Source organism: Gnatocerus cornutus, unplaced genomic scaffold (assembly GCF_029298725.1).
Source record: "Gnatocerus cornutus isolate USDA-ARS CGAHR unplaced genomic scaffold, icGnaCorn1.1 ctg00000201.1, whole genome shotgun sequence".
Taxonomy (NCBI): Eukaryota; Metazoa; Arthropoda; class Insecta; order Coleoptera; family Tenebrionidae; genus Gnatocerus; species Gnatocerus cornutus.
The window spans coordinates 1-20,174 of record NW_028275528.1 but is presented as its reverse complement, the minus strand read 5'-3'; the positions used below and the strand labels follow the sequence as shown (position 1 = coordinate 20,174).

Here is a 20,174-nt window from a genome sequence, read left to right as displayed (position 1 = left end):
GGTATTAAACGTCGTTTTTACATTAAAAATAGTGATTGAAAATCACCCCAAAATGACCACTTCCAAACAGTTTTTGGTCAATGCTTTCTTTATTTCGTAGGTAAACTCAATAAATTTTGACTCATTTTACGCAGAATCTCACGCTGAATCCGAATCTGGAATTTAAATTCAGATCCGACAACAAATAACTGAGTTATGGCCGTTTGAATTTTTGGGTTGTCGCCAGATGGCCAAATTTTTGAAGGTTCCAAACAATTCATGCTCGATATCTCGAAAACTATTTCAGATATTGGAATGCGGTTTGCGGCATCGTTTTTCTCGCGATTTTTTACATAAGAAATCGTTTTTAGATTTTCCAAAAGTCGAAATTTGCAAATTTTCGCAAAAATTCATGACTAAAATTATGGCCAAACTTCTCATATCGATATCTCGCTTATTTTTTAGAGTAAACTCGAGTTATTATACATCAGTGAACGCAGAATTTTACGCAGATTCCAAAGCTGGGATTTAAATTCAGATCCGACAACAAATAACTGAGTTATGGCCGATCAAAGTTTCGGATAGTTGATTTTCATTTTTTCTCATTTTTCCCAATTTTCAAAGTTAAATATCTCGGAAACTATTAGAGATATTGAGATGCGGTTTGCGCCATCGTTTTTCTCGGCTCATTTTACGTTAGAAAAAGTGCTTAAAAGCCCAAAATTCGATGGTCGATTTTTCGCGAAAAAAAATTGCGACTCAAACGATGAAAATTTTTATTTTTTTTTATTTTTGGCCATAACTCCTAAACCGTTTGTTTGATCGATCTCAAATTGAGCCAGTAGATAGATTTCGAGCTCCTCTTTCGAATGATATATAATACAAAGGTATTAAACGTCGTTTTTACATTAAAAATAGTGATTGAAAATCACCCCAAAATGACCACTTCCAAACAGTTTTTGGTCAATGCTTTCTTTATTTCGTAGGTAAACTCAATAAATTTTGACTCATTTTACGCAGAATCTCACGCTGAATCCAAATCTGGAATTTAAATTCAGATCCGACAACAAATAACTGAGTTATGGCCGTTTGAATTTTTGGGTTGTCGCCAGATGGCCAAATTTTTGAAGGTTCCAAACAATTCATGCTCGATATCTCGAAAACTATTTCAGATATTGGAATGCGGTTTGCGGCATCGTTTTTCTCGCGATTTTTTACATAAGAAATCGTTTTTAGATTTTCCAAAAGTCGAAATTTGCAAATTTTCGCAAAAATTCATGACTAAAATTATGGCCAAACTTCTCATATCGATATCTCGCTTATTTTTTAGAGTAAACTCGAGTTATTATACATCAGTGAACGCAGAATTTTACGCAGATTCCAAAGCTGGGATTTAAATTCAGATCCGACAACAAATAACTGAGTTATGGCCGATCAAAGTTTCGGATAGTTGATTTTCATTTTTTCTCATTTTTCCCAATTTTCAAAGTTAAATATCTCGGAAACTATTAGAGATATTGAGATGCGGTTTGCGCCATCGTTTTTCTCGGCTCATTTTACGTTAGAAAAAGTGCTTAAAAGCCCAAAATTCGATGGTCGATTTTTCGCGAAAAAAAATTGCGACTCAAACGATGAAAATTTTTATTTTTTTTTATTTTTGGCCATAACTCCTAAACCGTTTGTTTGATCGATCTCAAATTGAGCCAGTAGATAGATTTCGAGCTCCTCTTTCGAATGATATATAATACAAAGGTATTAAACGTCGTTTTTACATTAAAAATAGTGATTGAAAATCACCCCAAAATGACCACTTCCAAACAGTTTTTGGTCAATGCTTTCTTTATTTCGTAGGTAAACTCAATAAATTTTGACTCATTTTACGCAGAATCTCACGCTGAATCCAAATCTGGAATTTAAATTCAGATCCGACAACAAATAACTGAGTTATGGCCGTTTGAATTTTTGGGTTGTCGCCAGATGGCCAAATTTTTGAAGGTTCCAAACAATTCATGCTCGATATCTCGAAAACTATTTCAGATATTGGAATGCGGTTTGCGGCATCGTTTTTCTCGCGATTTTTTACATAAGAAATCGTTTTTAGATTTTCCAAAAGTCGAAATTTGCAAATTTTCGCAAAAATTCATGACTAAAACTATGGCCAAACTTCTCATATCGATATCTCGCTTATTTTTTAGAGTAAACTCGAGTTATTATACATCAGTGAACGCAGAATTTTACGCAGATTCCAAATCTGGGATTTAAATTCAGATCCGACAACAAATAACTGAGTTATGGCCGATCAAAATTTCGGATAGTTGATTTTCATTTTTTCTCATTTTTCCCAATTTTCAAAGTTAAATATCTCGGAAACTATTAGAGATATTGAGATGCGGTTTGCGCCATCGTTTTTCTCGGCTCATTTTACGTCAGAAAAAGTGCTTAAAAGCCCAAAATTCGATAGTCGATTTTTCGCGAAAAAAAATTGCGACTCAAACGATGAAAATTTTTATTTTTTTTTATTTTTGACCATAACTCGTAAACCGTTTGTTTGATCGATCTCAAATTGGGCCAGTGGATAGATTTTGAGCTCCTCTTTCGACTGATATATAATTCAATGCTATTAAACGTCATTTTCATTTTGAAAACATTGATTGAAAATCACCCCAAAATGACCACTTCCAAACAGTTTTTGGTGAATGCTTTCTTTATTTCGTAGGTAAACTCAATAAATTTTGACTCATTTTACGCAGAATCTCACGCTGAATCCAAATCTGGAATTTAAATTCAGATCCGACAACAAATAACTGAGTTATGGCCGTTTGAATTTTTGGGTTGTCGCCAGATGGCCAAATTTTTGAAGGTTCCAAACAATTCATGCTCGATATCTCGAAAACTATTTCAGATATTGGAATGCGGTTTGCGGCATCGTTTTTCTCGCGATTTTTTACATAAGAAATCGTTTTTAGATTTTCCAAAAGTCGAAATTTGCAAATTTTCGCAAAAATTCATGACTAAAACTATGGCCAAACTTCTCATATCGATATCTCGCTTATTTTTTAGAGTAAACTCGAGTTATTATACATCAGTGAACGCAGAATTTTACGCAGATTCCAAATCTGGGATTTAAATTCAGATCCGACAACAAATAACTGAGTTATGGCCGATCAAAGTTTCGGATAGTTGATTTTCATTTTTTCTCATTTTTCCCAATTTTCAAAGTTAAATATCTCGGAAACTATTAGAGATATTGAGATGCGGTTTGCGCCATCGTTTTTCTCGGCTCATTTTACGTTAGAAAAAGTGCTTAAAAGCCCAAAATTCGATAGTCGATTTTTCGCGAAAAAAAATTGCGACTCAAACGATGAAAATTTTTATTTTTTTTTATTTTTGGGCATAACTCCTAAACCGTTTGTTTGATCGATCTCAAATTGGGCCAGTAGATAGATTTTGAGCTCCTCTTTCGACTGATATATAATTCAATGCTATTAAACGTCATTTTCATTTTGAAAACATTGATTGAAAATCACCCCAAAATGACCACTTCCAAACAGTTTTTGGTCAATGCTTTCTTTATTTCGTAGGTAAACTCAATAAATTTTGACTCATTTTACGCAGAATCTCACGCTGAATCCAAATCTGGAATTTAAATTCAGATCCGACAACAAATAACTGAGTTATGGCCGTTTGAATTTTTGGGTTGTCGCCAGATGGCCAAATTTTTGAAGGTTCCAAACAATTCATGCTCGATATCTCGAAAACTATTTCAGATATTGGAATGCGGTTTGCGGCATCGTTTTTCTCGCGATTTTTTAGATAAGAAATCGTTTTTAGATTTTCCAAAAGTCGAAATTTGCAAATTTTCGCAAAAATTCATGACTAAAACTATGGCCAAACTTCTCATATCGATATCTCGCTTATTTTTTAGAGTAAACTTGAGTTATTATACATCAGTGAACGCAGAATTTTACGCAGATTCCAAATCTGGGATTTAAATTCAGATCCGACAACAAATAACTGAGTTATGGCCGATCAAAGTTTCGGATAGTTGATTTTCATTTTTTCTCATTTTTCCCAATTTTCAAAGTTAAATATCTCGGAAACTATTAGAGATATTGAGGTGCGGTTTGCGCCATCGTTTTTCTCGGCTCATTTTACGTTAGAAAAAGTGCTTAAAAGCCCAAAATTCGATGGTCGATTTTTCGCGAAAAAAAATTGCGACTCAAACGATGAAAATTTTTATTTTTTTTTATTTTTGGGCATAACTCCTAAACCGTTTGTTTGATCGATCTCAAATTGGGCCAGTAGATAGATTTTGAGCTCCTCTTTCGACTGATATATAATTCAATGCTATTAAACGTCATTTTCATTTTGAAAACATTGATTGAAAATCACCCCAAAATGACCACTTCCAAACAGTTTTTGGTCAATGCTTTCTTTATTTCGTAGGTAAACTCAATAAATTTTGACTCATTTTACGCAGAATCTCACGCTGAATCCAGATCTGGAATTTAAATTCAGATCCGACAACAAATAACTGAGTTATGGCCGTTTGAATTTTTGGGTTGTCGCCAGATGGCCAAATTTTTGAAGGTTCCAAACAATTCATGCTCGATATCTCGAAAACTATTTCAGATATTAGAATGCGGTTTGCGGCATCGTTTTTCTCGCGATTTTTTACATAAGAAATCGTTTTTAGATTTTCCAAAAGTCGAAATTTGCAAATTTTCGCAAAAATTCATGACTAAAACTATGGCCAAACTTCTCATATCGATATCTCGCTTATTTTTTAGAGTAAACTCGAGTTATTATACATCAGTGAACGCAGAATTTTACGCAGATTCCAAATCTGGGATTTAAATTCAGATCCGACAACAAATAACTGAGTTATGGCCGATCAAAGTTTCGGATAGTTGATTTTCATTTTTTCTCATTTTTCCCAATTTTCAAAGTTAAATATCTCGGAAACTATTAGAGATATTGAGATGCGGTTTGCGCCATCGTTTTTCTCGGCTCATTTTACGTTAGAAAAAGTGCTTAAAAGCCCAAAATTCGATAGTCGATTTTTCGCGAAAAAAAATTGCGACTCAAACGATGAAAATTTTTATTTTTTTTTATTTTTGGGCATAACTCCTAAACCGTTTGTTTGATCGATCTCAAATTGGGCCAGTAGATAGATTTTGAGCTCCTCTTTCGACTGATATATAATTCAATGCTATTAAACGTCATTTTCATTTTGAAAACATTGATTGAAAATCACCCCAAAATGACCACTTCCAAACAGTTTTTGGTCAATGCTTTCTTTATTTCGTAGGTAAACTCAATAAATTTTGACTCATTTTACGCAGAATCTCACGCTGAATCCAAATCTGGAATTTAAATTCAGATCCGACAACAAATAACTGAGTTATGGCCGTTTGAATTTTTGGGTTGTCGCCAGATGGCCAAATTTTTGAAGGTTCCAAACAATTCATGCTCGATATCTCGAAAACTATTTCAGATATTGGAATGCGGTTTGCGGCATCGTTTTTCTCGCGATTTTTTACATAAGAAATCGTTTTTAGATTTTCCAAAAGTCGAAATTTGCAAATTTTCGCAAAAATTCATGACTAAAACTATGGCCAAACTTCTCATATCGATATCTCGCTTATTTTTTAGAGTAAACTTGAGTTATTATACATCAGTGAACGCAGAATTTTACGCAGATTCCAAATCTGGGATTTAAATTCAGATCCGACAACAAATAACTGAGTTATGGCCGATCAAAGTTTCGGATAGTTGATTTTCATTTTTTCTCATTTTTCCCAATTTTCAAAGTTAAATATCTCGGAAACTATTAGAGATATTGAGGTGCGGTTTGCGCCATCGTTTTTCTCGGCTCATTTTACGTTAGAAAAAGTGCTTAAAAGCCCAAAATTCGATGGTCGATTTTTCGCGAAAAAAAATTGCGACTCAAACGATGAAAATTTTTATTTTTTTTTATTTTTGGGCATAACTCCTAAACCGTTTGTTTGATCGATCTCAAATTGGGCCAGTAGATAGATTTTGAGCTCCTCTTTCGACTGATATATAATTCAATGCTATTAAACGTCATTTTCATTTTGAAAACATTGATTGAAAATCACCCCAAAATGACCACTTCCAAACAGTTTTTGGTCAATGCTTTCTTTATTTCGTAGGTAAACTCAATAAATTTTGACTCATTTTACGCAGAATCTCACGCTGAATCCAGATCTGGAATTTAAATTCAGATCCGACAACAAATAACTGAGTTATGGCCGTTTGAATTTTTGGGTTGTCGCCAGATGGCCAAATTTTTGAAGGTTCCAAACAATTCATGCTCGATATCTCGAAAACTATTTCAGATATTAGAATGCGGTTTGCGGCATCGTTTTTCTCGCGATTTTTTACATAAGAAATCGTTTTTAGATTTTCCAAAAGTCGAAATTTGCAAATTTTCGCAAAAATTCATGACTAAAACTATGGCCAAACTTCTCATATCGATATCTCGCTTATTTTTTAGAGTAAACTCGAGTTATTATACATCAGTGAACGCAGAATTTTACGCAGATTCCAAATCTGGGATTTAAATTCAGATCCGACAACAAATAACTGAGTTATGGCCGATCAAAGTTTCGGATAGTTGATTTTCATTTTTTCTCATTTTTCCCAATTTTCAAAGTTAAATATCTCGGAAACTATTAGAGATATTGAGATGCGGTTTGCGCCATCGTTTTTCTCGGCTCATTTTACGTTAGAAAAAGTGCTTAAAAGCCCAAAATTCGATAGTCGATTTTTCGCGAAAAAAAATTGCGACTCAAACGATGAAAATTTTTATTTTTTTTTATTTTTGGGCATAACTCCTAAACCGTTTGTTTGATCGATCTCAAATTGGGCCAGTAGATAGATTTTGAGCTCCTCTTTCGACTGATATATAATTCAATGCTATTAAACGTCATTTTCATTTTGAAAACATTGATTGAAAATCACCCCAAAATGACCACTTCCAAACAGTTTTTGGTCAATGCTTTCTTTATTTCGTAGGTAAACTCAATAAATTTTGACTCATTTTACGCAGAATCTCACGCTGAATCCAAATCTGGAATTTAAATTCAGATCCGACAACAAATAACTGAGTTATGGCCGTTTGAATTTTTGGGTTGTCGCCAGATGGCCAAATTTTTGAAGGTTCCAAACAATTCATGCTCGATATCTCGAAAACTATTTCAGATATTGGAATGCGGTTTGCGGCATCGTTTTTCTCGCGATTTTTTACATAAGAAATCGTTTTTAGATTTTCCAAAAGTCGAAATTTGCAAATTTTCGCAAAAATTCATGACTAAAACTATGGCCAAACTTCTCATATCGATATCTCGCTTATTTTTTAGAGTAAACTTGAGTTATTATACATCAGTGAACGCAGAATTTTACGCAGATTGCAAATTTGGGATTTAAATTTAGTGTCTTTATGATGTCATGGCATTTGTAGTATCAGAGGAAGATTAACACCTAAAACCATTTGGTTTGTTTTAGTCGGAAAAAGAAATGAGCACTGAAATGTCCGACAAGCTGGCTGCGGTTACATCAGCATATAAAAACAACAATGATCTACAAGAATTGAAGAAGTCGTTAAATGAGATATTTTTGAGGAAGCGCCACTTGCGAAGGACTAACCTTGGCTCTTGGCTCTTGGATCAGTTGGAATTAGAGCAATAATCAATTACCATTAATTAAGAATGGATAGTTTCGTCCATTTCAGATTGTTTCCCTCGTCTTTTTTAGGTAAGCCAACAAACATGTTCCTAATGAAACTTTTTCACACTTTTTGCAAGAAGGAGGGAGAGTGTCGAGTTTGTGTTTTTTTATTTTATTAATACTCCTTTAGTTTAATTTGAGGGTATTGTTTTTTATCATTCTTCCTTATTCCTGCAAATGGTTTTGATTCAAAAATTGTAAGTTTTAAAAACAAAAGTTTAGCCCTCTGGTGAGAGGAGGCGTGAACTATCAAGTTCGGCGTTATTCCGCTAGGTGGCTTTTATGGAAAAACTTCTCTCACTTTTCGGTGTAAATAAATACAATAAACTACTTAACTTGTTAATTTTAACCTCAGAAAAACGAATCTGAACTTTGATTTAAGATTTACGACTTTGTTAATATTTTATTTAATATTATTTATGGACTAAAGACTGTTGACGCATGTCCTAGCTTCTATGCTTCGTTGACAGATTGCTTGACGCGGGAAATTGAATTTTAAAATTTTTAATTTGCATTTTCTCAAAAAATCTTGCAGATAGCGAGGAACGGAGACTAAAAATGGATGTGGAAATGTCAAATTATGCCATGTGCATAGTTTCGTGTCGATCTGCGAACTTTCGCGTTTTTCGCCAAAAAAAGTTCAAAGACTAAACATCATGGATTTTTGGCGATTTCGACAAAAAATAAAATTTCTTTGAAACCGACTTTTTCCATCAATTTGGACCTCAGGAACAAGAATCCGTCAAAGATTTTTCGATCAGACGCTCCGTTAATGTTTTATTAATTTTTCAAACTTTTATTTGGTTTGCAGTTTTTCGATGAAAATTAAAGCAAGAAAATACTCTTTTTATTAATTTTGTCCTCAGGAGTAAGAATCTAAAGTCTGATTTAACATTCACGACTTGGTTACGATTCTATTAATTATTAAAAATTATTGTGTCTCTATCTTAACGTATGTCTTAACTTGACTATTTTGACAGCACACATTGAGGTTATGTTCATGATTTAACAAGAAACTACCAGAATTCTTTACTGTTTACTTTCTCGTTCTTCTGGGCATGGTAGCAAAGAAATTACACAAGTTAAGAAGTTCATTTGAAGCTATTTAGAGTTGGAGTTGATTTGCAACAAATTGATGGGTCTTTATTGAAATTTTTAAACGCAGGTAAGCTGAAAACTGTTTGAATTCCAGCCTTGAAATGTTTCGTGGTATTTCCAGGTTCCAACTTCATTACCAGAGTTTATTATTAAGAGACTGAATCGATGGATGATACCCATAGCCTAAGATGTCGAAAAGGCGGTTGTCGTCGCTCAACGCTGAAGGACTCTGCAAGTTATTGCACAGAATTGAAGAAACCACCCATTCAATGCTCCCAGAGTAAAGTGAATTGATCCAGGAGCATAACATCAGGAAAAAGGTGCTGCTTTACTGCAATGTGGATGAAAAAGGTTAAATTTAAACATGTTTTAAGTCAAAGTCAAATGTTCTTTTTCCAGTGGTCGAAGATGTCGTTCAGTGACTGGGAAATATTCAGAGTGTTGCTGATTTCATTGCGGGAGCACGAAGTTTGCAACGTTTCCAAACCTGACGAGTCTACGAGCAGAAAACGAGTGTTTCTCCAGAGAAGGCCCAAAGGAACTCAACCAACGGAAACAGCATCATCGAGATGCAGTTGTCAAGAAAGAAAATACTACAAAGGCTCTGAAGGTCATCTGGTGTCTTGTGAGATATTTTGTGAAGTCAAGGAAACATCAGGAAACGGAAGTTTATGGAGAATTTTTATTGGTTTTTTGAAATCGTGAGATCTGGAGTTCTGGATGCATCGCTGCTTGTTGAGGAAGGATGGAAGGTTTGTTTGTTTTCTTTTCTCTCCATTCATGGTTTTTGGCAAACTTGCCCAAGACGTTAACTGTTTCCAATAAACATCCCTAGGGGCTGTTACGAAGTTTAGACGAGCGCATTGATGGTCACGTCCTCTAGTACAGTAAAATTCGTAATTTTGGTAGTTTTAGTGCTACAGCTATGAAATTTGGGGGAGTTACTATTTTTGCGTCGCAATGACACAGATTTTAGAAATTTTAATTTTTGAGACAAGTGAAAGTTTCCACGTCCTTGACTGAAATTCGTAATTTGGATAATTTTAGTGCAACAGTTATGAAATTTGGGAAAGTTACTTTTTTTGATTCGTATATTGACTCTATTAAATTTTAAAATTGTAGAGCCAAAAACACAGATTTAAAAATGCTTATTTTTGAGACCAATCAAAAATTGCAGACACCTTATAAAAAGTAGGCGCTCATTGCCATCAGTCAACCCCTCGTGTGTAAATTTTCCAAATTTCTTTCGTGTAAATCTGACTTTAAATTCTTTAGATAGAAAATTGAAGAAAAACTGAATTTAGCAAGTTTTGAGGTTAACTCGTTGTGTACATATCAACATCAGGAGAATAATGAAAAATTCAAATAAAAATTTGTGACCTTTGTGCTTATCTGCAACCTAAACTAAACGTAGACTTTTCATTTCCAACTCTAACTCTACCAATTTCAAATTTCAAAAGTCCCGCGCTAGAGTTTGACAGACGGCAGCTGTCGTCAGTTCGGTAGATGTCATTTGTTGTAAGTGGCCGGCTCTCCAATTTCGCGTAAAAACACAAGTTTTTAGTGTTCCCACGTGAAATTTTGTGTTCTGAAACATTCATGGAAGTGTTTCAAGTGTTTTAGTCGTGGTCACCAGCCAAAACCGTGTAAATTAAGGTAAATTTTACGATTTTTCCAACAAAGCCAAGAACGGGGACTTCTGTTGTAGAGCCAGATGGTTCATCCAGTTTCTTGTGGAAACATTCAAAGATTATTGGGGGTAAATCAATTCTTTATTAGGGAGAAGGTTAAGAGAAAATTAAATGTTGCGATTTTTGAGGTTAAGTCGTTGGTGATGTTGGTTGTATCAGCGGCTCAATATGATGAAGAAACTATAGAACATTTTTTTCCAAAAGAAGGATTTTGAGTTGATTTTGATTTAATTCGTAATTTTGGTAATTTTAGTGCAACAGTTATGAAATTTGGGAAAGTTACTTTTTTTGATTCGTATATTGACTCTATTAAATTTCAAAATTGTAGAGCCAAAAACACAGATTTTAGAAATGCTTGCTTAATTTTGATTGGTTGAACGGTTGGTGCAAACTGGCATCAACCTAAGAAAGAAAAGTTACTAACTTACCACAAAATTACTAAGGTGTATAATTGGTTGCCTATATGCTGCATGTTGAAGCGAAATAATTCTTACTAATTAAGACTTATTTTCAGAGCACAACAAATTCTTTACTTTCTCGTTCTTCTGGGAATGGTCCAAAGAAATCACACACAAGTTAAGAAGTTCATTTGAAGGTATTTAGTCTTGGATTTGATTTGCAACAAATTTCCGGGTCTTTATAGAAATTTTTAAAGGCAGGTAAGCTGAAAATTGTTTGAATCCCAGCTTTATAATGTTTTGTGGTATTTCAGGTTCCAACTTCATTACCAGAGTTTATTATTAAGAGACTGAGTATATAGATGATGGTCTTCTCATGACTACACACATCTTGCAGCATCTTGATGGTACCACCCATAGCCTAAGATGTCGAAAAGGCGGTTGTCGTCGCTCAACGTTGAAGGACTCTGCAACTTATTGCACAGAATTGAAGAAACCACTCATTCAGCTCCCAGAGTACAGTGAAGTGATCCAGGAGCATAACATCACGAAAAAGGTGTTGCTTTACTGCAATGTGGATGAAAAAGGTTAAATTTAAACATGTTTTAAGTCAAAGTCAAATGTTCTTTTTCCAGTGGTCGAAGATGTCGTTCAGTGACTGGGAAATATTCAGAGTGTTGCTGATTTCATTGCGGGAGCACGAAGTTTGCAACGTTTCCAAACCTGACGAGTCTACGAGCAGAAAACGAGTGTTTCTCCAGAGAAGGCCCAAAGGAACTCAACCAACGGAAACAGCATCATCGAGATGCAGTTGTCAAGAAAGAAAATACTACAAAGGCTCTGAAGGTCATCTGGTGTCTTGTGAGATATTTTGTGAAGTCAAGGAAACATCAGGGAACGGAAGTTTATGGAGAATTTTTATTGGTTTTTTGAAATCGTGAGATCTGGAGTTCTGGATGCATCGCTGCTTGTTGAGGAAGGATGGAAGGTTTGTTTGTTTTCTTTTCTCTCCATTCATGGTCTTTGGCAAACTTGCCCAAGACGTTAACTGTTTCCAATAAACATCCCTAGGGGCTGTTACGAAGTTTAGATGAGCGCATTGATGGTCACGTCCTCTAGTACAGTAAAATTCGTAATTTTGGTAGTTTTAGTGCTACAGCTATGAAATTTGGGGGAGTTACTATTTTGCGTCGCAATGACACAGATTTTAGAAATTTTAATTTTTGAGACAAGTGAAAGTTTCCACGTCCTTGACTGAAATTCGTAATTTGGATAATTTTAGTGCAACAGTTATGAATTTTGGGAAAGTTACTTTTTTTGATTCGTATATTGACTCTATTAAATTTCAAAATTGTAGAGCCAAAAACGCAGATTTAAAAATGCTTATTTTTGAGACCAATCAAAAATTGCAGACACCTTATAAAAAGTAGGCGCTCATTGCCATCAGTCAACCCCTCGTGTGTAAATTTTCCAAATTTCTTTCGTGTAAATCTGACTTTAAATTCTTTAGATAGAAAATTGAAGAAAAACTGAATTTAGCAAGTTTTGAGGTTAACTCGTTGTGTACATATCAACATCAGGAGAATAATGAAAAATTTAAATAAAAATTTGTGACCTTTGTGCTTATCTGCAACCTAAACTAAACGTAGACTTTTCATTTCCAACTCCAACTCTACCAATTTAAAATTTCAAAAGTCCCGCCCTAGAGTTTGACAGACGGCAGCTGTCGAAAGTTCGGTAGATGTCATTTGTTGTAAGTGGCCGGCTCTCCAATTTCGCGTAAAAACACAAGTTTTTAGTGTTCCCACGTGAAATTTTGTGTTCTGAAACATTCATGGAAGTGTTTCAAGTGTTTTAGTCGTGGTCACCAGCCAAAACCGTGTAAATTAAGGTAAATTTTACGATTTTTCCAACAAAGCCAAGAACGGAGAGTTCTGTTGTAGAGCCAGATGGTTTTTTCAGTTTCTTGCGGAAATATTCAAAGATTATTGGGGGTAAATCAATTCTTTATTAGGGAGAAGGTTAAGAGAAAATTAAATGTTGCGATTTTTGAGGTTAAGTCGTTGGTGATGTTGGTTGTATCAGCGGCTCAATATGATGAAGAAACTATAGAACATTTTTTTCCAAAAGAAGCATTTTGAGTTGATTTTGATTTAATTCGTAATTTTGGTAATTTTAGTGCAACAGTTATGAAATTTGGGAAAGTTACTTTTTTTGATTCGTATATTGACTCTATTAAATTTCAAAATTGTAGAGCCAAAAACACAGATTTTAAAAATGCTTATTTTAGAGACCAATCAAAAATTGCAGACACATTATAAAAAAGTAAGCGTTCATTGCTATCAGTCTACCTTCCTGTGTAAATATTCGAAATGTCTTTCGTGTAAATCAGACTTTAAATTCTTTAGAGAGAAAATTGATGAAAAACTGAATTTAGCAAGTTTTGAGGTTAACTGGTTGTGTACATATCAACATCAGGAGAATAACGAAAGATTTAAATAAAAATTTGTGACCTTTGTGCTTATCTGCAACCTAAACTAAACGTAGACTTTTTCATTTCCAACTCAAACTCTACCAATTTCAAATTTCAAAAGTCCCGCGCTAGAGTTTGACAGACGGCAGCTGTCGTCAGTTCGGTAGATGTCATTTGTTGTAAGTGGCCGGCTCTCCAATTTCGCGTAAAAACACAAGTTTTTAGTGTTCCCACGTGAAATTTTGTCTTCTGAATCATTCATGGAAGTGTTTCAAGTGTTTTCGTCGTGGTCACCAGCCAAAACAGTGTAAATTAAGGTAAATTTCACTATTTTTCCAACAGAATCGGGTTGGTCCATTTTAACCAAGAAAGGGGAGTTCTGTTTTAGCTTTTGGCTTTTCGAGTTTCTTTTGGAAATATTCGATTATTGGGGGTAAATCAATTATTTATTAGGGAGAAGGTTAAGAGAAAATTGAATGTTGCAATTTTTGAGGTTTTAGAAATGCTTATTTTTGAGACCAATCAAAAATTGCAGACACCTTATAAAAAGTAGGCGCTCATTGCCATCAGTCAACCCCTCGTGTGTAAATTTTCCAAATTTCTTTCTTGTAAATCTGACTTTAAATTCTTTAGATAGAAAATTGAAGAAAAACTGAATTTAGCAAGTTTTGAGGTTAACTCGTTGTGTACATATCATCAGGAGAATAATGAAAAATTTAAATAAAAATTTGTGATCTTTGTGCTTATCTGCAACCTAAACTAAACGTAGACTTTTTCATTTCCAACTCAAACTCTACCAATTTCAAATTTCAAAAGTCCCGCGCTAGAGTTTGACAGACGGCAGCTGTCGAAAGTTCGGAATGTGTCATTTGTTGTAACATAAGTGGCCGGCTCTCCAATTTCGCGTAAAAACACAAGTTTTTAGTGTTCCCACGTGAAATTTTGTGTTCTGAAACATTCATGGAAGTGTTTCAAGTATTTTAGTCGTGGTCACCAGCCAAAACCGTGTAAATTAAGGTAAATTTCACGATTTTTCCAACAAAAGCGGGTTGGTCCATTTTTACCAAGAAAGAAGAAGAGTTTTCTTGTAGCTTCTCTAGATTCTTGTGGAAATATACAAAAACTATTGAGGGTAAATCAATTCTTTATTAGGGGAGAAGATTAATAGAAAATTGAATGTTGCGATGTTTGAGGTTAAGTCGTTGGTTGTACTAACGTCTTAATCTGATGAAGAAACTATAGAACATTTTTTTTCAAAAGAAGGATTGGTTAACCGAAGGTTTTTGAGTTGATTTTGATTTAATTCGTAATTTTGGTAATTTTAGTGTATGAAATTTGGGAAAGTTATTTTTTTTTATTTGTATATTGACTATTAAATTTCAAAATTGTACAGCCAAAAACACAGATTTGCTGCCAACTTTAGACGAGAGCATTGATGGTCACGTGCTCTAGTATAGCAAAATCCGTAATTTTGGTAGTTTTATTGCTACAGCTATGAAATTTGGGGAAGTGACTATTTTTGCGCCGCAATGACACATATTTTAGAAATTTTAATTTTTGAGACAAGCAAAAGTTTCCACATCCTTGACTAAATTTCATAATTTTGGTAATTTTAATGCTACAGTTCTGAAATTTGGGGAACTTACTATTTTTAAGTCGTGTAACTCTGTCAAATTGCAAAATTGTAGAACGAAAGACACAGAAAGTTGCAAAATCAGTTTCGTCTACAAATCGTTCGGACACTGTATATTTGGATTTATATTGGAACTCGACCTTGTCCATTCATTTCCCTCGGTTATGGCAATAGCACTACCTGATTATTTTTTGTTCGCTCAAGAAAAAAGTTATAAGATAAGCAATTAGGAAATTACGTAGGTATTAATCTCTTTATTGGAATCAGTTGTGTTTCGACTTTTGATAAAGACGGTCGTTTCGGAAATTTGCTACTCTGATAAAATATCTTGTAAGGTAAAGTACTAGCCCATCATATTCATTTATAGACATTTTGGAGAGTTTTCAATTCATAGAAACGTTAGGTGAAACGTTGTTCATTTTTTCAGTTTGTTAGCGTTAACAAAAGTTGTTTAATATACAGAGTGTTTATGTTTAGTAATAATCGGACTTTAAAGGAAGTTAGGTACATTTAGACTTTTTTGGTTCTTACAAATGTTTATCTAGGATTTGTGTTTGACTGTTGGATATGGCAAACAAAATTTGAAGATTGCTTTCAGAATTTTGAAATTTTTTTATTGAAACGGAAACATTCTTCTCAAAATTAACCGCTCAATATTAATTTTGAGATTTAAATTTTATTTGAAAGCACATATGAAACTCAACTTCATAATCGTCGTATAAATTTCCATAGTCGTCTCACGCCATAGTGCTGGAATTCACTTAGGTCTTATGTATTCATTTTATCCTTCAATTACTTAATTAGTTGAAGGGCAGACAAGTTGAGCAGTACCGCACCACTGACAAACAATTGTTTTTTTTGGCAAAAAATTAGTTGGATAACAATATTGAAAACTTCGCGAATATTTTGGCCAATTTCAAGTTCAATTATATGAAAAAAGGTTCACACTAATAGACCTTTGTTGAAATATGCCTCGATTGATTTTCTTTCTGGAGGAAATATGTATGACAAATTCGCTAAAAATCCTAATGTGACCCTGACGTCTTATTGCATACTAAAGAAGGACTTAAAAATAACGCCCCAGCGAAAACCAAATGTTTAAATTTTGTTGCATAGTGAAATTAGTGCTCATTATTTATTCTTTAGGCGTGTAGTGTCCCACTTCAAATTCAAATTTCAAACTTTTCGCGCCACAACGACCGCAGGAATTTTTGCGTTAAGAAGTTGGTGGACTTGGGAGTTCACCACCGCCGCAGCGGAGGAGGCGGGCGACGCCGGAGGCGATTCATTCTTGTTACGAGTTCGGGAGTACTAAGGCGTTGTGCTATCGAGTGCGTTTCGCCATATTTTTCACAGTGTTAATTTTAATCGCTATTTTGTTCTAATTTTTCATTTTTGTGTTTTTTTTTAATTTTTTGTTTGTTAAAATCTTTTAAACAATTTTTTTTTACCCATTAATTTTAACGGGAGTGTGGTGTTATTTTAGAGCCCCTTGTAGAAGCGCTTGTGCGTTGTCACCTTTTGGTATGTAATAATTTTTGTCATTTGTTGTCTGAAGAAGGAAGTCACCCCGGATTCATGTAAAGTAGTTATTTTCCCTACAATTCTAAAGTAACGCGTTTTTTTTCCGCTGACGTAAGCGTCTGGATTCAACCAGTGTTCGCCCACCGTCCGATAAGCCACGTGCAGAAGCAATTTAGATTCGTGGAAACCTGATAGTTTTGGGAACTGAAATTTTTATTCGATTCAGTTCAAGGAATTTATACTGTTGAGTTCGAAGGATTAAAAATAGAATAGGATTTTAAAGAAATTGTGAAATACATGAAATTAACTGGGAATGTCTTTTTGGATCACTCTGTGTCATTTGTGAACAAAAACGAGTACATTTTTCCTAAAGTCCACGACTTTCTCTTCCATTGTATTTTATCGAAACTGAAAATTTATATGTTTATGTATTTTATGTATGTCCCTTGATTTCTTAGATGCTTAGACTTTTTTCGTCACAAAAGACACAACATAACAAACAGCCTCTCGCGTTAATGTTAGTACATTCTTTTAGAGTGTGATCAATTCAAAATTAAACTTTGATTTTTGACTTTCGAAAACCCTCCAGTGCTGGAAGCTTGTTACGTGGGACTCTCGGGGTAGTCAGGGTTCACCTAACTAGCGGGTCTTCCGCGGGTGATGTTGGTTACTCTTAATCTGGCCATAATTTGTTAGTACTCTCGATAAGACACCGCCTGTATGTTGCGGAATAGGAAAAATTGTCTTCGGGTCTTCCGAAAACATAATCTCGTCCTGTTTCTGTCTGTCGCCTTTGAAAATAATTATCTTTTATTAATGTTTATTGATAAATTGTTTGTACATGTCTACTTGGTAAATTGTGTGTTGTTTTTCATTGTTATTTTGTTTTCAATCATTTTTGTAGTTTGATCACACTCACAACAGAGAGAATGGGAGATTTTTGTAGTTTTTTTGATGTAATTCACTTTCCGTTAATTTGTTTATTGCATTTTTGTACCGAAACGTTTCTTTGTAAAGTGACTTCTTTTGACATTAAAGATTATTAAGAATTTTGTAACATGATCAAATCGTCTGTTCAAATGCTTGTATTTCTTGAAATGTTAAGAATGGACACGTAGCTGTAAAATTTAAATCAAAACCATTCAAACTTCTAAAGTTTGAATAAAACAAGTTAAACCACATTTGGTCTGGTGTATTTTTATTTCTTTGTGTTGGTACGCTCTTCCTAAAAGACGATGCACTGCTTTGTATCTAATGAACATCCGCCTTCACAACACAACGTAGGTCCTAGCCGTTTCAGACGATCACGGTTTTCGGCCGTTTTATTTATTTTAAAGTTCGCGGTTCTCGAGTTTGGCGGTTCATTTGAATTTTGGCGGAATTGGGTTACAGATCATTACAGGCGTGTTTGTAGTTTCGTTTAAAAAAGACGTGTTTGAAAAATTCGAAATTTGGGTCAATGTGTTATTATAAAATCTGATTATTGCAAAGCACTTTAAATACCGGGTGTTCCAGAGACTGCTGAACATAGGGAAATAACATGGGAAAACGAATTTTATTTTTTTCCTGCTCTCTCGAACTTCCAAATTGAATTTGGTCAGGGGTGGATCATTCTTTGAATGATTCTCAATCAGACCGTATTTTTTTAAATTTCATGCTTTTACGGCATTATTAAAAAAAAACAAATTAAAAACGGTGAATTTTAAAGTTCCCGCCGGAATGTCGGTACATTTGAAATTGAATATTTGTCATTGTGACAGCCGAGTTAATCACCGTGAGTCCAACCTAACCTCACTTTTTAAAGATTTGGAGACTCGTTTTGGAGGACTAACAACGATGTCTAACGTTTCAAAATAATAGTAAAGTAAGTAAAGTAAAGTAATAGATAGTAAAGTTGCTTTAAAAACAATCTTCAAAGTTTGTAACTAAATAGAATGAGCAGCATTTATGCTACAACTGAAATGCACTCATTTGTCAGACGCTCTGTTAACGGATTATTTGCTTCACCAAGAGTCCAAATGCATTTTTGAAACGACAAAAAATATATGGCTGAGACTGTCAAACAGAAGAACACAGCCAAACATGTTTTGTTTTTAATAAGAGTTCAAAGTTCTCGCAACATTTTGTCAAATTTTAACCATATTTTTGCACAGATTGAAGTTATCTACGTCAGAAATTAACAATTTAAGCTTAGAACAAGAGTTTTGAAACGTTAGACATCGTTGTTAATCCTCCAAATCTTTAAAAAGTGAGGTTAGTTTGGACTCACGGTGATTAACTCTGCTGTCATAATGACAAATTTTCAATTTCAAATGTGCCAACATTCCGGCGGGAAATTCAAAATTAACCGTTTTTAATTTGATTTTTTTTGGATAATGCCGTAAAAGCATCGAATTAAAAAAATTACAGTCTGATTAAGAATCATTCAAAGAATAATCCACCACTGACCAAATTCAATTTGGAGGGTCGAGAGAGCAGGAAAAAAATAAAATTCATTTTTCCATGTTATTTCCCTATGTTCAGCAATCGCTGGGACACCCGGTACATGTTTTTAATGTAAGGGAAGTGTTTTAACAAAAATTGCGTCGCATTCTTTAGTAAATTTCTATTTGATAGTTTTAATATTGCCGAAACGGGATTTTCCGCCAGTCTTGGGATGAAATGTCTTTTGAAAACGCGAGGCGAATTAATAACGAAATTGATAGATTTTCAATAAGGAGAAATAATTTTGAATGGCTGTGTGATATTTTTCCGTACGTTTTAGTCCTGTTTTTTTAATGCAGAATACGTAACTAACTGAGCTGCATTGTTCCTAATTAGTGAAAGGACAAATCAATTACAAATAAAATGCTAGAAATTTTTTTCCAAAAAAAGAGTTAAATAATCATTATTTAATAACCCCCGTAAAGTCATCGTTTATTTAGTTGTACTCCGAGTTTTGTGTAAGAAAGACGTCGTGCTACGGTGGCTCGAAATTTATTTTATTGTAGTTTAGTGATTGCCAGGGTTTAAAGGTAGGACTTGTACTATTAGTGCTACAGCTATAAAATTTGGGAAAATTTAGTAATTCTAAAAACTAGTTTTTTTAAATGAATATTACGGTGTCTGTGTTCGCGAAAGGGATGTATTGTGGGACTCAAAATGGGGGGGAGTCACTCAGATTTAATTTATTTTTCCTATTCTGCATATTTGTCGACTAGAATTTCTGACATTTTATCTCTTCGATGTTAATCTTTTTATCTATTCAAACTTTCTCTTTTTTTTTCAGTTTCCACCATTGATTTCGAGTGCCGAAATTTTTAGTGCGCGAGATAGATCAGTTCAGTTTCAGTAGTGTCATAATAATAAAACTAACATCGTTTTTAAAACAAAGTGAGTGAGTGGTTCCTGGTTCCTGCTTCCTGGAGGGGGATGCAGTGGTAGGAGCGCGACGATACCACTTAGGGATCAGGATTAAAGGGTAAGTTAACTGCTGGCTTGAAATCGTTGGCCAAATTTCTAAAAAAAAATTTCTATTGCAGTAAGTCCGTGTGCGAAGACGATGGCGACGTTGGATCCAACAAGGTAGGATTTTTTTCTTTCTTTTTTGGGTTGTCGCTAGAGGGCCAAATTTTTGACGGTTCAAA

The 20,174-nt window shown here is 34.3% G+C and overlaps 2 protein-coding genes across 5 annotated transcripts; both read left to right on the top strand.

The window, feature by feature from the left end:
• The first annotated feature begins 8,958 nt into the window (after window positions 1-8,958).
• LOC148165807 (uncharacterized) lies at window positions 8,959-11,245 on the top strand. Of its 2 annotated transcripts, XR_015771159.1 has the most exons (3): window positions 8,959-9,581; window positions 11,035-11,115; window positions 11,233-11,245. XR_015771159.1 is itself a non-coding variant. In XM_088049662.1 (2 exons), the coding sequence occupies exon 1, from the start codon at window positions 9,166-9,168 to the stop codon at window positions 9,532-9,534; it is 369 nt and encodes a 122-aa protein (XP_087905788.1). In that variant the 5' UTR covers window positions 8,959-9,165; the 3' UTR covers window positions 9,535-9,581; window positions 11,035-11,175. The 2 variants fall into 2 exon arrangements, 1 of the variants encoding a protein (XP_087905788.1); XM_088049662.1 differs by lacking the exon at window positions 11,233-11,245 and having other exon boundaries at window positions 11,035-11,175.
• A 152-nt stretch (window positions 11,246-11,397) lies between these two features.
• On the top strand, window positions 11,398-20,162 carry LOC148165806 (uncharacterized). Of its 3 annotated transcripts, XR_015771160.1 has the most exons (4): window positions 11,398-11,505; window positions 11,554-11,906; window positions 19,817-20,008; window positions 20,070-20,162. XR_015771160.1 is itself a non-coding variant. In XM_088049664.1 (3 exons), exons 1-2 carry the CDS (start codon window positions 11,491-11,493, stop codon window positions 11,857-11,859), a joined length of 321 nt encoding a protein of 106 aa, XP_087905790.1. In that variant the 5' UTR covers window positions 11,398-11,490; the 3' UTR covers window positions 11,860-11,906; window positions 16,171-16,260. The 3 variants fall into 3 exon arrangements, 2 of the variants coding, with proteins under 2 accessions (XP_087905790.1, XP_087905789.1); XM_088049664.1 differs by lacking the exons at window positions 19,817-20,008; window positions 20,070-20,162 and adding an exon at window positions 16,171-16,260; XM_088049663.1 differs by lacking the exons at window positions 19,817-20,008; window positions 20,070-20,162 and having other exon boundaries at window positions 11,554-12,002.
• The last annotated feature ends 12 nt before the right edge of the window (window positions 20,163-20,174 follow it).